The sequence below is a fragment of the Sprattus sprattus genome (assembly GCF_963457725.1).
Source record: "Sprattus sprattus genome assembly, chromosome: 2".
NCBI classification, from domain to species: domain Eukaryota; kingdom Metazoa; phylum Chordata; class Actinopteri; order Clupeiformes; family Clupeidae; genus Sprattus; species Sprattus sprattus.
In genome coordinates, this window is record NC_137921.1 from 12,937,163 (window position 1) to 12,948,671 (window position 11,509).

At 42.5% G+C, this 11,509-nt stretch overlaps 2 protein-coding genes across 13 annotated transcripts; one reads left to right on the forward strand and one right to left on the reverse strand.

Moving 5' to 3' along the window:
- Window positions 1-912: 912 nt before the first annotated feature.
- Window positions 913-4,428, reverse strand: ngrn (neugrin, neurite outgrowth associated). Of its 3 annotated transcripts, XM_080832245.1 has the most exons (6): window positions 4,278-4,428; window positions 2,743-2,775; window positions 2,269-2,554; window positions 2,047-2,157; window positions 1,307-1,908; window positions 913-965 (listed from the first exon to the last, which is right to left on the reverse strand). In XM_080832245.1, the coding sequence occupies exons 3-6, from the start codon at window positions 2,484-2,486 to the stop codon at window positions 931-933; spliced, it is 966 nt and encodes a 321-aa protein (XP_080688371.1). In that variant the 5' UTR covers window positions 2,487-2,554; window positions 2,743-2,775; window positions 4,278-4,428; the 3' UTR covers window positions 913-930. The 3 variants fall into 3 exon arrangements, with proteins under 3 accessions (XP_080688371.1, XP_080688370.1, XP_080688372.1); XM_080832244.1 differs by lacking the exon at window positions 4,278-4,428 and having other exon boundaries at window positions 2,743-2,893; XM_080832246.1 differs by lacking the exons at window positions 913-965; window positions 4,278-4,428 and having other exon boundaries at window positions 1,206-1,908; window positions 2,743-2,893.
- nfyal (nuclear transcription factor Y, alpha, like) lies at window positions 3,479-11,129 on the forward strand (the record flags this gene model as incomplete). Of its 10 annotated transcripts, none has more annotated exons than XM_080832239.1 (10): window positions 3,555-3,665; window positions 4,753-4,858; window positions 5,117-5,200; window positions 6,018-6,164; window positions 6,446-6,577; window positions 6,692-6,794; window positions 6,947-7,092; window positions 7,608-7,781; window positions 8,280-8,393; window positions 10,034-11,129. In XM_080832239.1, exons 2-10 carry the CDS (start codon window positions 4,781-4,783, stop codon window positions 10,094-10,096), a joined length of 1,041 nt encoding a protein of 346 aa, XP_080688365.1. In that variant the 5' UTR covers window positions 3,555-3,665; window positions 4,753-4,780. The 10 variants fall into 10 exon arrangements, with proteins under 10 accessions (XP_080688361.1, XP_080688368.1, XP_080688365.1 ...); XM_080832240.1 differs by having other exon boundaries at window positions 8,283-8,393; XM_080832235.1 differs by lacking the exon at window positions 10,034-11,129 and having other exon boundaries at window positions 3,479-3,563; window positions 8,280-8,513.
- Window positions 11,130-11,509: the final 380 nt, after the last annotated feature.

Consider the following 11,509-nt stretch of genomic DNA (forward strand, 5'->3'; position numbering starts at 1 on the left):
ATTTAGAAACTAAATGTTAGAAGTCTTCCCTCAAATTTAAAATTGATCTTCCCATGGGTAGTCCCCCTTTTTTTAAATCGATTGCAATGAAATCAAACACATAAATGCTCATTTAGTTATTAATGTGACTTAGATACTGCAGTAGACTATTTCCCCGTCAGCGCTCATTGATGTATGTTAAGACCTCCAGCGCAAAGGCTCTGCCTCCACTTCACAGGTTAATACTGTAGATCATAAACATGTTCTTGAAGAGGGAATGCCCACTGCAAGTACACTACTATCTGGATGTGTTCAAACAAGTGCCTAACATGGAGGTATGGTTTGTGCCTTCACAAGTGGTGTAAAGCTAATGTTAAATAATTGATCATGGGTATCAGGTCTGTGTGCCCATCCCTTGTATTTAGTTTCCGATGGAACTTGTCTTGTCTGTCACACATACTGTAGAGGGCTTTGCCTTTGAAGCAAAGACCAGTGTCTCATTTGATCCACCTCACTGAGTTTCCTTGTAAATATTGGTCAACCCAAAGTCGTATGACTACTGCAATTTTAAACAGTTACCTGAGAACTGGGCTTGGCTCTGCAACCCAAAGAAGCAATGGTCATGTCATCAAAGATGGCTTCTCGCCTGTCATTTTAAAAGCAATATTTACCCATTTGGCATTTACCCAATTTGTAACAATGGCAGCCTAGGGATATCATGAGATGAACATAAGCTGATCAAGTTGTAGCTCCCCAATTTCTTAGTGACAAACCAGTTTTATTTCCCCTTATTTGCACAATAGGTCTGGTTTAAATGATTGCTGTTGGTGTGTTGGATTAAAGGGTACACATACAAGATGCTCCTAATTGAACTAGATTGGGAGGTGTGGCTGTTGTCTTGCGGTTTTGAATCAATGTACATAGCATTCAATGTGACAGCTCTGTAAATATTCAGCTGCTCCAACTTTGTATCAGCTGCTCTTGTTCTGTATATTGGAAAGAATATGCTTTGGTTTGAAGAAAAAAATAAATTTAATGTGTCCCGTTTGTGCTGTTTGGATTTTTCCTGTGTCTGTTAATCTGTCAAAAAGAATTATATAGCATGACAGAATGGAGTCTTAATGCAGTCATATGGATGTGTTATTTATTTGGGATGTGCAGGTGATCCTTCATCTTTGAGAAATGTCTAGTATTATGTTAACAGGCATTTTCATTGTGCCCACAAATTGACAATATACCATTATCACATTCTAATGCAAATAGTCCTTGGTTATCAGTTTTAGAAAACATGTTACAATAACTATTCATATGCTGTACAGAAAGTTACCTTCTGTGTCAAAATATTCTCTCCCCTTCTGCACTACTGGAATATGTGTTTCAGTCATAGTTTGAGCAAACTCTTGGAGTTCTGAGTCTGAGAATGTAATCCCATCCCAGAGCTCTCCCTCCTTATCTTCAGAATAATCCTCCTCATCCTCTTCCTTTAACTCCACAGTCTTTTCACTGGTGACAGTCTTGTCTTTGGAATGTTTGGGTACTGTGCGAATCACTTGGCCAGTAGCCAGGGAGCTTGACATTTCTGAGGGCCTCTGGTTAAGAGCAGTGGAGCTTCTACTGAAATGTGCCACTTTTTTACTGTCCACCTTCATCATCTCTTGGTTTAGACCGGCCACCAGGGCTCCTATGGTTCCTGGAGGAAGTGTTGTCTGTGTGCTACTCCTAGACAGTAGCCTGGGCTGAACCGTAGTCCCATCTGCAAGAGATGGCTGCTGTTGTTTAGCCGACACCATTGTATCTTGCTTTAGCTTCCGGTCTGGGCTTGGAGTGAATTTACTGTTGAGTATTCTGTTAATTTCACCTGGAGTGACGGAGAAGCCCTCAGCGAGCCGTTCCATGGTCCACTCCTCCGGAGATTCCTGTTTTAGAAACCTGATGAAAAAGAGAGACACACAAGTGTTCAGTAGGTCACCCAATATATTGAGTTTTGTCCAGCACATAAAATATGAAGCAAAACTTGAAGATTATGTATCTATTGTATGCAACTCTTGTGTATAGAAGATATTGGACCTGATTTGTTCAATGGCGTCCCAAGTAAGTTTCCTCATTGGGGCTCCTTTCGGCCTCAGCTGCCTTTCGATCTTGTGGAATTTCACCGTTTTCATTTTTTTCTTCTCTTCCCTGCAAGGAAATGTTTTAATACCATCAGAGATCATAAATAATTTAAGCATCCAGCCTATAGGAAACAATATATCTTTCCGTACAATTATCAAATTGAATGAATAGGCTTACTTGATCACAGCCTCAATCTGTGCGTCCACATCATGCACAGCAAAGTCCTCATCGTTACTCTCCTGTTCTCGTGTACGCCTAGGATTTGAGGCATGACTTCTCTGACTCCATGTACGCACATCATGGTGGGCCAGCCTTGAGCTACACACTGGCATATTCAGTGGCACATTGCCAAGTTTGAAGACCACAAAGCGAAACACTCTAGTAGGCATGGACATTGTTGGACGTCAGCTGAAACCACTTGGGGGCAATTTCAACCACACAAGGATGTGATATACACCTGATTCTGTGAAATAACAAATTCAAGGTTGTGTACTTTAGCATTCCATTCCCATCGACATAATGCTTAACATCAACAGTTGAAGAATCGTCTGTGTCGTTCATTAGTTTACACAACGTACATGGTAATCATAAAAGTTTAGCTGTGAAAGTAAAAAGTCACTACATGGTGTAAGTTATTCGTCTGGTACTTACTTGCAATATATCTCTTATTCGCGCTTTTAGTACCTTCTCGTCGAGAACGACAAGGATTGAAGAAAACAGATCAAAACGTTCAATGTCATTAAGCTGAGTCTAATTGTTCTTCTGGCATGTGTATTTGGTTCAAAACATGTGCAGAGCCCGTCTTTATCTGACCTGGGTTAGAAGACTGCCTAAACATTCTCTTACGCACTTCCGCCTTTAGCGGAAATAAATCGCGGGCACGAACCTCAGCGAGAAAGGCAAGGGACAGAGCAGCGTGGGCAATAAAGAAGCAATAGACATAAAGCATCACAAAGAAATCTTTGATAAAACTGTGATCAAATAATCTATCAATAATCACCACAAATAATTGGGTCTTATTAAATCGAAATTAAATATATATATTTCAAATGCATTGAATGTTTAAAAGTATGCAACATCAACAATTTTGAGTCTTATTTTTTTTGTTCAACAAACAGTAATAATACACGCACGCTATATTTAACGTTTGACTTGATGTGTGTTGACGACTTGAAATCAAGTTGAAAACAGCAAATGTGGTATGTAGTTGCATTACTTGTATAGAACATTTTGTTACATTGTGAACTGACTGTGGGAACACTGGCTGAAACACTGGCTGAATAAATTCCCCTAGGGGAAGGTGCCATTGGTCTTCTTTTTCAGGTCAGTCTTCTATAGTCACGTGACTGCCGAGCCTGCCCCTTTGTTAGCTGGGTTTCTTATTAGCGCCATTTTCTCTGCACACTCTGATGATTGGGTTTTTGAGATATACGCTGGAGCCAATCAGAGGATAACCGGACAGCCGAGAAACGGTAAAGGGTGCACGGCTTGAAAGGGATGGTAGCTGACAACACGGATTGGTTTGTCATTGACCAACCAAATTACTAATTCTGCAAAATACAGAAATTGAAACGGTAACGTGAGACGAACACAACATCTGCGTTGTAAACCAACAGTGTCGTTGGGAGCAAAAATCGCTGAAATAGCCATGGGTTAGCAAGCAAGTTAGCTGTAAAATACAAGGTTGCTAGCTAGTTGGCTAGACGTGTCGTTGTTCCTTTGTTTGGGGGGGAACGAACGGGTAACATTTACTCTCACTAAGCTGTGGTCCCATATCGAGCTAGCAAGTTATCAGTTGTGTTTAAACATGTCTCGGCGCTGATGTGAGCCAACGTTAATATAACACTATCATCAGGGTTTTCTTTTATAAGGGCTAAGGTTAGTTGAAGGTCTGTTTGTGTTATTTCTTAACACCAAAGCACTAGTCTTTCACCTCGTAACGTTAATGGTAGGTTTGGCCTTACGCGACAGCCCCAACATTCCCTTGGTTAAACCAAGAGGACTATCTTTTAAACTGTCCATTAAACAAATCTAACGTTATCTTATTAGCTAGAAAGTTATGTAAGTGGGTTCTTGGCAATAATAAATCAACAAGATTCCAAGTAACATTAGCGTTGACGTCCTTCAGTCATGCTAGCTAGCAATGCTATCACTGATAACGTAGCTATGAGCTACTTTTAACTCACGTTACACGCACGAGTTGAACCTGTGTTGTATTAGGTTCCTTTAATTCAGGCTTCCTTGAATATATTTTGTATCCAATGATTAGCCACCTGTATAACGATACTCGGTTGATGAAACTGTCACGAGTGACTTGGAAATCGGCCAGTGGCTACCTTTATCGTACAGGCAAATGTAGCTAGCTCGATGACGTTAGCTTAAATGTGTATAATGAAACCGGGTGCAGCTTGGTGGTTTGTTTGCTGGCTCAGGTAGCCTACGGCGTAAATGGGTTCTTGGCAATAATACATCAAGAAGATTTCAAGTGTTGTGTTCATCTGGGAAAGAAAAGGCAGACCCTTCATCTAACAGTCAAGTTAGAGTTCTTCTCTCATCATTGATCAGAAATGTTATAGATCTGGGATTGGCTCGCGTTGTTTTAACAAAATGAAATAAATACATTCCATTTGTCTTAATGCCAGAACTTTTTTCTTACCACAGGTAGAGGAACATCGTGAAGTGTAGTGACATGGAGCAATACACTGCCACCACCAGCAATGGGGAGCAGATCGTGGTGCAGGCAGCCAATGGACAGCTTCAGCAGCAGGTATGATTAGGAGGAAAAAAAGTATGAACAGCTCCTCACACAACAGTGCCAACAGAATGTGAGTGAAGGCATTTTGTTAGTGATTTGCTTCTGTGTGTTGCTTGAGATTATTGAAGAGGCAACTGAGGAAAAAGTGCTTTATTAAAAGGTTTTATCAGATACTGCAAGTGTTTTGTGTGAGTTTGCCAGCGCAGAGTGATTTATGGTGACTCGTGTACTCATATGGGCCACACCACGCTAACTAGCCGTTGTCTGCAGGCACAGGGCACAGTGACCGCTGTGCAGCTGCAGACTGAGGCGCCTGTGGCCACAGCCGCGGGCCAGCAGGTGCAGACACTCCAGGTAGTGGTGTGAACTCTGACCTCCAGCTCTGCCTTTCTGCATGCACTCTCTGTATGTGCTGTGAGCCAGTCCAGCATGCTTGAGTACCCTGTCATGACCCCACCGCGAGGGCATGCTCAGACATGCTGCTGAGAATGCCTTGTGAGCTTGATGCCATGGCGCTCGCTTCACGAAGAGACTACAAAATTGGATCTTGAATTATGTCCGCAGCCTCTGAAAATTGTGGGGGTGTACTGTGCACTTCTGCAGCGTTTCGGCATGTTTCTCTTCATCCTTTTGTGTGAAGCACCTGGTATCTGTTCGACTTGCAGCATGGTCACTCATCTCATGGATACGAATCTGTGTAGGCTGCATCTGAACATGCTGCATGCGTGTGTGCTGCTGAGTCGCCATGTGATGCACCATATCTTTATCACAGTCTTGGATGTACAGTACAGAATAAGTTGCTGTGGAAGCTCATTTCATTCCCAAGTGCTTTGACACTCAGCATGGCTCATTGACACTTCATCTCTGACACATTGAGACTGTGATGTCTCCTGTGGGTGCTGAAATGGGCAATTTTTTTATTAGGGCCCATTTTTTTTAATAATCACCTTTTCAAAAAACAAAATCTGTTTTTTGTATCCATTCATTGCCCCTACTTTCTACATGCAGGTAATCGGCTTAGTCTGGGTTGGTAGCCCTGGGCAGTTACTCATTATTCCACTGTGCGTCCGTCTCGCTTTCATGTGGTGCTGCATGTGAATCCCACCACAGTGCGCTTTGAGGTCCCTAATTGCCCCAGTTGTGACCTTTCTCTGGTTTCCCTCTTCGGCAGGTACAAGCCCAGCCCCTGATGGTGCAGGTGAGTGGTGGGCAGCTCATCACCTCCTCAGGCCAGCCCATCATGGTGCAGGCCATGCCAGGGGGTCAGGGCCAGACCATCATGCAGGTCCCAGTGTCTGGAGCGCAACAGCTACAGCAGGTAAGTTGGCGGTGAGCCAATTTGTGCAATTCAAGGTACCTCATTGGAGGTACAACGGATGAAAACTAGTGAACCTGGCTAATTCCGGTGCATTTACATTTTTGTGGAAATGTTTATCAATGTACACTGTCCCTTTTTTAAATAAACGCATACATTTCAACAGACTCCTCCATCATTGCTGTTTCCATCATGAATGTTTCATTGAGAATATTGCTGCGCTAAAGCAATTTGGTGTATAATAATAAACACTTTGACTTTGTTTATCTCGCTCGACCTTGTAGATCCAGCTGGTGCAGCCAGGGCAGATCCAGCTGCAGGGAGGGCAGACCCTACAGCTGCAGGGGCAGCAAGGTCAGGCTCAGCAGATCATCATTCAGCAGCCACAGGCTGCCAACATCGCCGGCCAGAACCAGGTGAGCTGCGCTGACACTCGCTCAGGAGATACCAACCTGTTGTGGTGATTTTTGGTGACCTTAACAGCTTGTGTTGTCTGTGTTGTTGTGTGGATGATCTCATATCTTGCTAAGGGACAGCAGATCACTGTGCAGGGGCAGCAAGTGGGCCAGACAGCCGACGGCCAAACCATCGTTTATCAGCCTGTCAACGCAGATGGGACAGTCCTGCAGCAAGGTATTCACATACAAGGAGTTTATGCATAGCATAGGTCTTTATAAGTAGTTTAATACGTGAATAATTGCTTTGAATATTTATCTATAAATCTAATACTGTTTTTTTTCTCCCAAAGTTATTTGAAATGTATTAATTCAAGCCTTTTTTCGCAGGGATGATCACCATCCCAGCAGGATCGCTCGCTGGCACTCAGATTATGCAGGCAGGGGGCGCCAACACCACTACCACTAATAGTGGTCAAGGCACAGTCACAGTCACCCTGCCACACAACATGGTCAATGCGGGGGGGATGGTCATGGTAAGACCCTCCAATGAGGTACCTTGAATATTTTTACATAATATTATTTGTAGAAAATCACCAAAAAAGGGGATGGCCTGGAGTGTAACACACTAATGTAATATAATCACTGAAAATCCTTCACTTTTTTTTCCTCTCTTCCCATGGGGTGTATCTGTCACTACTGGATTTGGCCTTTTCATTAATTCACAGTCCATTTCCATGAATTTTTTTTAAAAATATACATATAAATGATTAAAGCACTACTACTAGTTATTCTTATTTTCTTTCTCTCTGTTGTGTTGATTTAAGTTCTTTCTGGCTATCTGATTTTATTCATGACAACTAATAAAGTAACCACTGCCTGTCTCTTTAAATAACACCTTCTTGTGACTTCTAGGTGTCACTGTCTCAGAGTGCCTTGTGACAGTGCCATTCTTTTAAAGCACTGTACTCTGAAACACCGAATTAATCCTAAATGAATAAAGCCCTGACCGTCTCTTCCTCTCTCTCTCTCTCGTTCCGTCCCTTGTCAGATGGTACCTGGTGGTGGCACTGTGCCAGCTATCCAGAGAATTCCCCTACCAGGAGCAGAGATGCTGGAAGAGGAGCCTCTCTACGTCAATGCCAAGCAGTACCACCGCATCCTCAAGAGGCGGCAGGCCCGTGCTAAGCTGGAGGCCGAGGGCAAGATTCCCAAGGAGCGGCGGGTGAGTGAAGTTCTGTGGATGTTGGCTGCACTTGGTGCCAGCTGGTTCACTGGTTGAAAGTGAATTACACCAACCCTCGCGCATTTCAGGATTCTAAGTAAATATAGGCTTTGCCGTTCACAGATGCTTAGGCGTATTCAGAATCACACTCGGCTCTTCCAGGCAGTTGTGTATAGATCCTCTGCAGTATGCAGACTTTTACATACTTTTTTTTATAAAACTGTGGACATGGGTTTTGTGAAACTATGGACATAGGAGTTTGACATACATGTCAAGGTAATCACATTTCTGCTTTCAGTAAAAAACTATAACTTGAAATGAAAGATTTTCTTTTATGTCTCTTATGACTTTTTGTTGTATTCATCATCTAGCCATTCTAAAGCTAGCAATCATGAAAAAAATCTAGGTTATTACATGGGCATGTTGATTCCTTTAAAGTGCTTTTAAAAATGTTTTAACTCATACACGATTCCTGAGTTTGCTGTGCTCTACCCCCAGCAGAAGTATCTTCACGAGTCACGCCACCGCCACGCCATGCAGCGCAAGCGAGGTGATGGCGGCAGATTCTTCTCGCCCAAGGACAAGGAGGAGATGGCCCTGGCCGCCTTGCAGGTGAGGCAGCAGCAGCAGCAGCAGCAGCAGATGAGCGGTGTCAAGCAGGAGCAGGACATAAACAGAGCAGTAGAGTTCTGCTCGCAGTGGCTGCCTCAAGGCACCCCCCCTTTGGCTTAGCTCTCGCTCTCCCCCCCCTCTGCTCTGCCCTGCCCTCTGTCTCTGTGCTTAGCCATGACATGCTGCTCAGAGTCTGTGTTCGAGCAGCATTCATGGGCGTTCAGCTTTTTCTGTGGCTTGGATTATTTTTTTTTTCCAAAGAATTAAAAAAGAGAGGAGGGACTGTTGTTTGAGCACAGCACCAAACTAGCATGAGCCGTGGGACCGGAGGAGGTTGTGGGGTTGATGCATGCAGACCCCACATCCCCCTTAAGAGCCTCCACTATGCAGTCTGGCCCAAGGTTTTTTTTTTTTTTCCCGGAACGGTCTCTGGAACAGTTCCTCCTAACTCCTGGCACTTGAAGCTACAGCCTGTATTCAGCGAACAGTCATGTTCACCTTGTGATGTGGCGTTAAAATACAAAACGAATGTTGTTGAATGTAATATAAGTTATGCAAATATAACCCCTCTCATTGTGCGCATAGTCTACAACAAGAATGAAACCGTTTCTGTGGTTTCATTTTTTAAGAATGTAATGGTATCTTGTAAAATTCTGATCATGGTCAGAAATGAGAGGGAGAGCCTGCGCTGTGCATTCACTACTTAGAATTGAGTCATGGTCAGTTCCCTAATTCACATAAGGTGCCAGAATTCCAGAGAATGCATAATGGCCACAGCCACAATCACAGGCAACCTCCGCTGCTTGGACTGTCTGTTTCCTTCTTTTCTGCCAGTGCTGTTTGGGCACAGTTCCTTGCTCATGTTTTTTTTTTTTATTAAACGTGTTTTTTTTTTTTTCTGCTGTTTTTTGTTTTTAGACAATGCAACATTATAACATGCTTAAATTGAGAACGTTGTAGGGAATGTTGATGGATGTGAATGCTTTCATCTGATTTCATGCTTGTTTGTCACCTGACTCCTTTCTGTTACCATTCATTTGCACAAATTTGCCATGTTCTGTCATTCCATGTTTTCATTTGACTTGATTTTGTGTCATTAACTCATAAATAAATGACAATACAGAAGATAACAACTTTCACATTTTTTTTCCAAAAATAGTAAATAGTAAATTGCCATGTAACATGACACTTTTAATTTCGTCTTCATGCTTTGCTTCACTGCTGTCTTATCCCACTAGTCTTCCATGGTCACATCGCTCTTGTTTTATGCGTAAAGGTCCAAAGATACTCATATATTTTAAGATGTGACACTAGTCATTAATGAGATTGTCTGATTCAGATAGTTTTTCCAGGATGTTTTGTCAGTGACTTAGACATGGGTATAAAAAAGGACCAAAAAGGCTATATTTACCATATGATACAAAAAATCCTCAACATGAGTGAAAACTTCTCTTTTTTGTGTGTGTCTTTTTAGCAAAAGGGCTTCATTAAAAATAACGTCGTCTTTTCTGAGGCTGACTTCTAGGGGCCCACGTGAGGAAAAATAAATGAAACTCAGCCAACCGGCCATAACCATGCATTCATGTGAGCTCATCTATTTGGATCATTTGTAATGATCAACTCACTTCTTCCATCCACAGGAACAGCAAGATGCTGCTGCCGCTGGAGATGAGACTGTGGCCCAGATGATCCGTGTCTCATAGGGAACCTTCCCTCACCACGGTCCTGGGTGTCTGCGAGTCTCCCGCTACCCTGACAACCCCCACTCCCCATCCCCAATCATTCAGACAACTGAGCATCACTGCCACCCAGCCAACCAGCTTCTTGCTGATCTGGCTTTCTCTGTTATCTTTAGTACGTATCAACAAGTCCGGCATCTGCATGTCGGTGGTCTTCCTGAAGTGGTGTGGTTGTTACTCTCTCAGTGCGGCTGAGAAACATGCCCTCCCATGAGAGATCCCACCTCAGGCCATCTCGCCTAAAAAGAGAAATTTGAGTTCTAGAAGGTCAAGATGACCTCCACAAACTAGATCACATGCTGTGTGACCTGTTAAGATTGGTTTCTAATTGAATTAGAACAGCTACAGCCTTTCATTTGATGACGTACAGTAGGTTGCCTTTTCATGATGTGCTCTGTAGACGCATTTGATTTGTAGCATGAAAAAAAAGAAATTCACTAACATGATGAAAAAAAAAATCATTATTTAGGTTGACCGACACTACTCACTGAAGCAATGTCAAATACCATTTAAACAAGGGGGATCCTGTTTTTTTTTTTCATGTACTAACTTCAAATAGTCCTTCCTGGCCCTCATCCTGCTTTGTACAGATCTTGTTAGTCATGGACATAACGGAGCTGGAAGGGTACCTCCTGGGAGCCAGGTTCAGTCCCTCATGGGGAGCCTCAAGGTCAGGCTCTCAGCCAGTGTGTGTACACCATTTCCTAAAACAGGAAAGACTTTTACACAAATATTTTGATTACAATTGTAGATGTGTAGGATATTAAGAGTGTTTTTGTTTTATGTGTCTAACACCCCACCCCCAAAAAACATGTGGCACTACGTGTCTTCCATGTTCTCTTAAAGTTGCAGTTTTTTTATACTTATTTTGCAGGGCATCTTTAAAAAAAAAGAAAATATGGATGAGGGCAAAGGAATTGATGCACATTTGGTAGAATTATGTTTTATGCTGTCTTTATATAATATATTTTGATTAAATGTCATGTATTCATGAAAATGCACTGTATTGCGTTTTTACTGTTCAATTGAGTGCCTTACCAGATTGTGAAATTGTGTAAGAATTGCACATTCAGCATGTGTTTTTGAAATAAGATCAACATCTGCTCCAGGAAATGAGCATCTTGTTATTAGAACTTTAAACATTGCTATGGCCAGGTAACTTTTCAGAGGAAATTGCCCTGGCTACACTAGACTTTGCAGACAGGTCTCCTGAACATCAATTGATTACTATCCCAAACAGATGGTTGTTCTTTTGCAAGTAGGCTGCAAAATTTGAGGCATAAGTGAAAACGGTATACGTTTAAATAATACCTAGCGCTTCTGGTATTTCTGTGTAAGGAATTGTGTGAAATTGCAGGTATTATACCAGCATATACG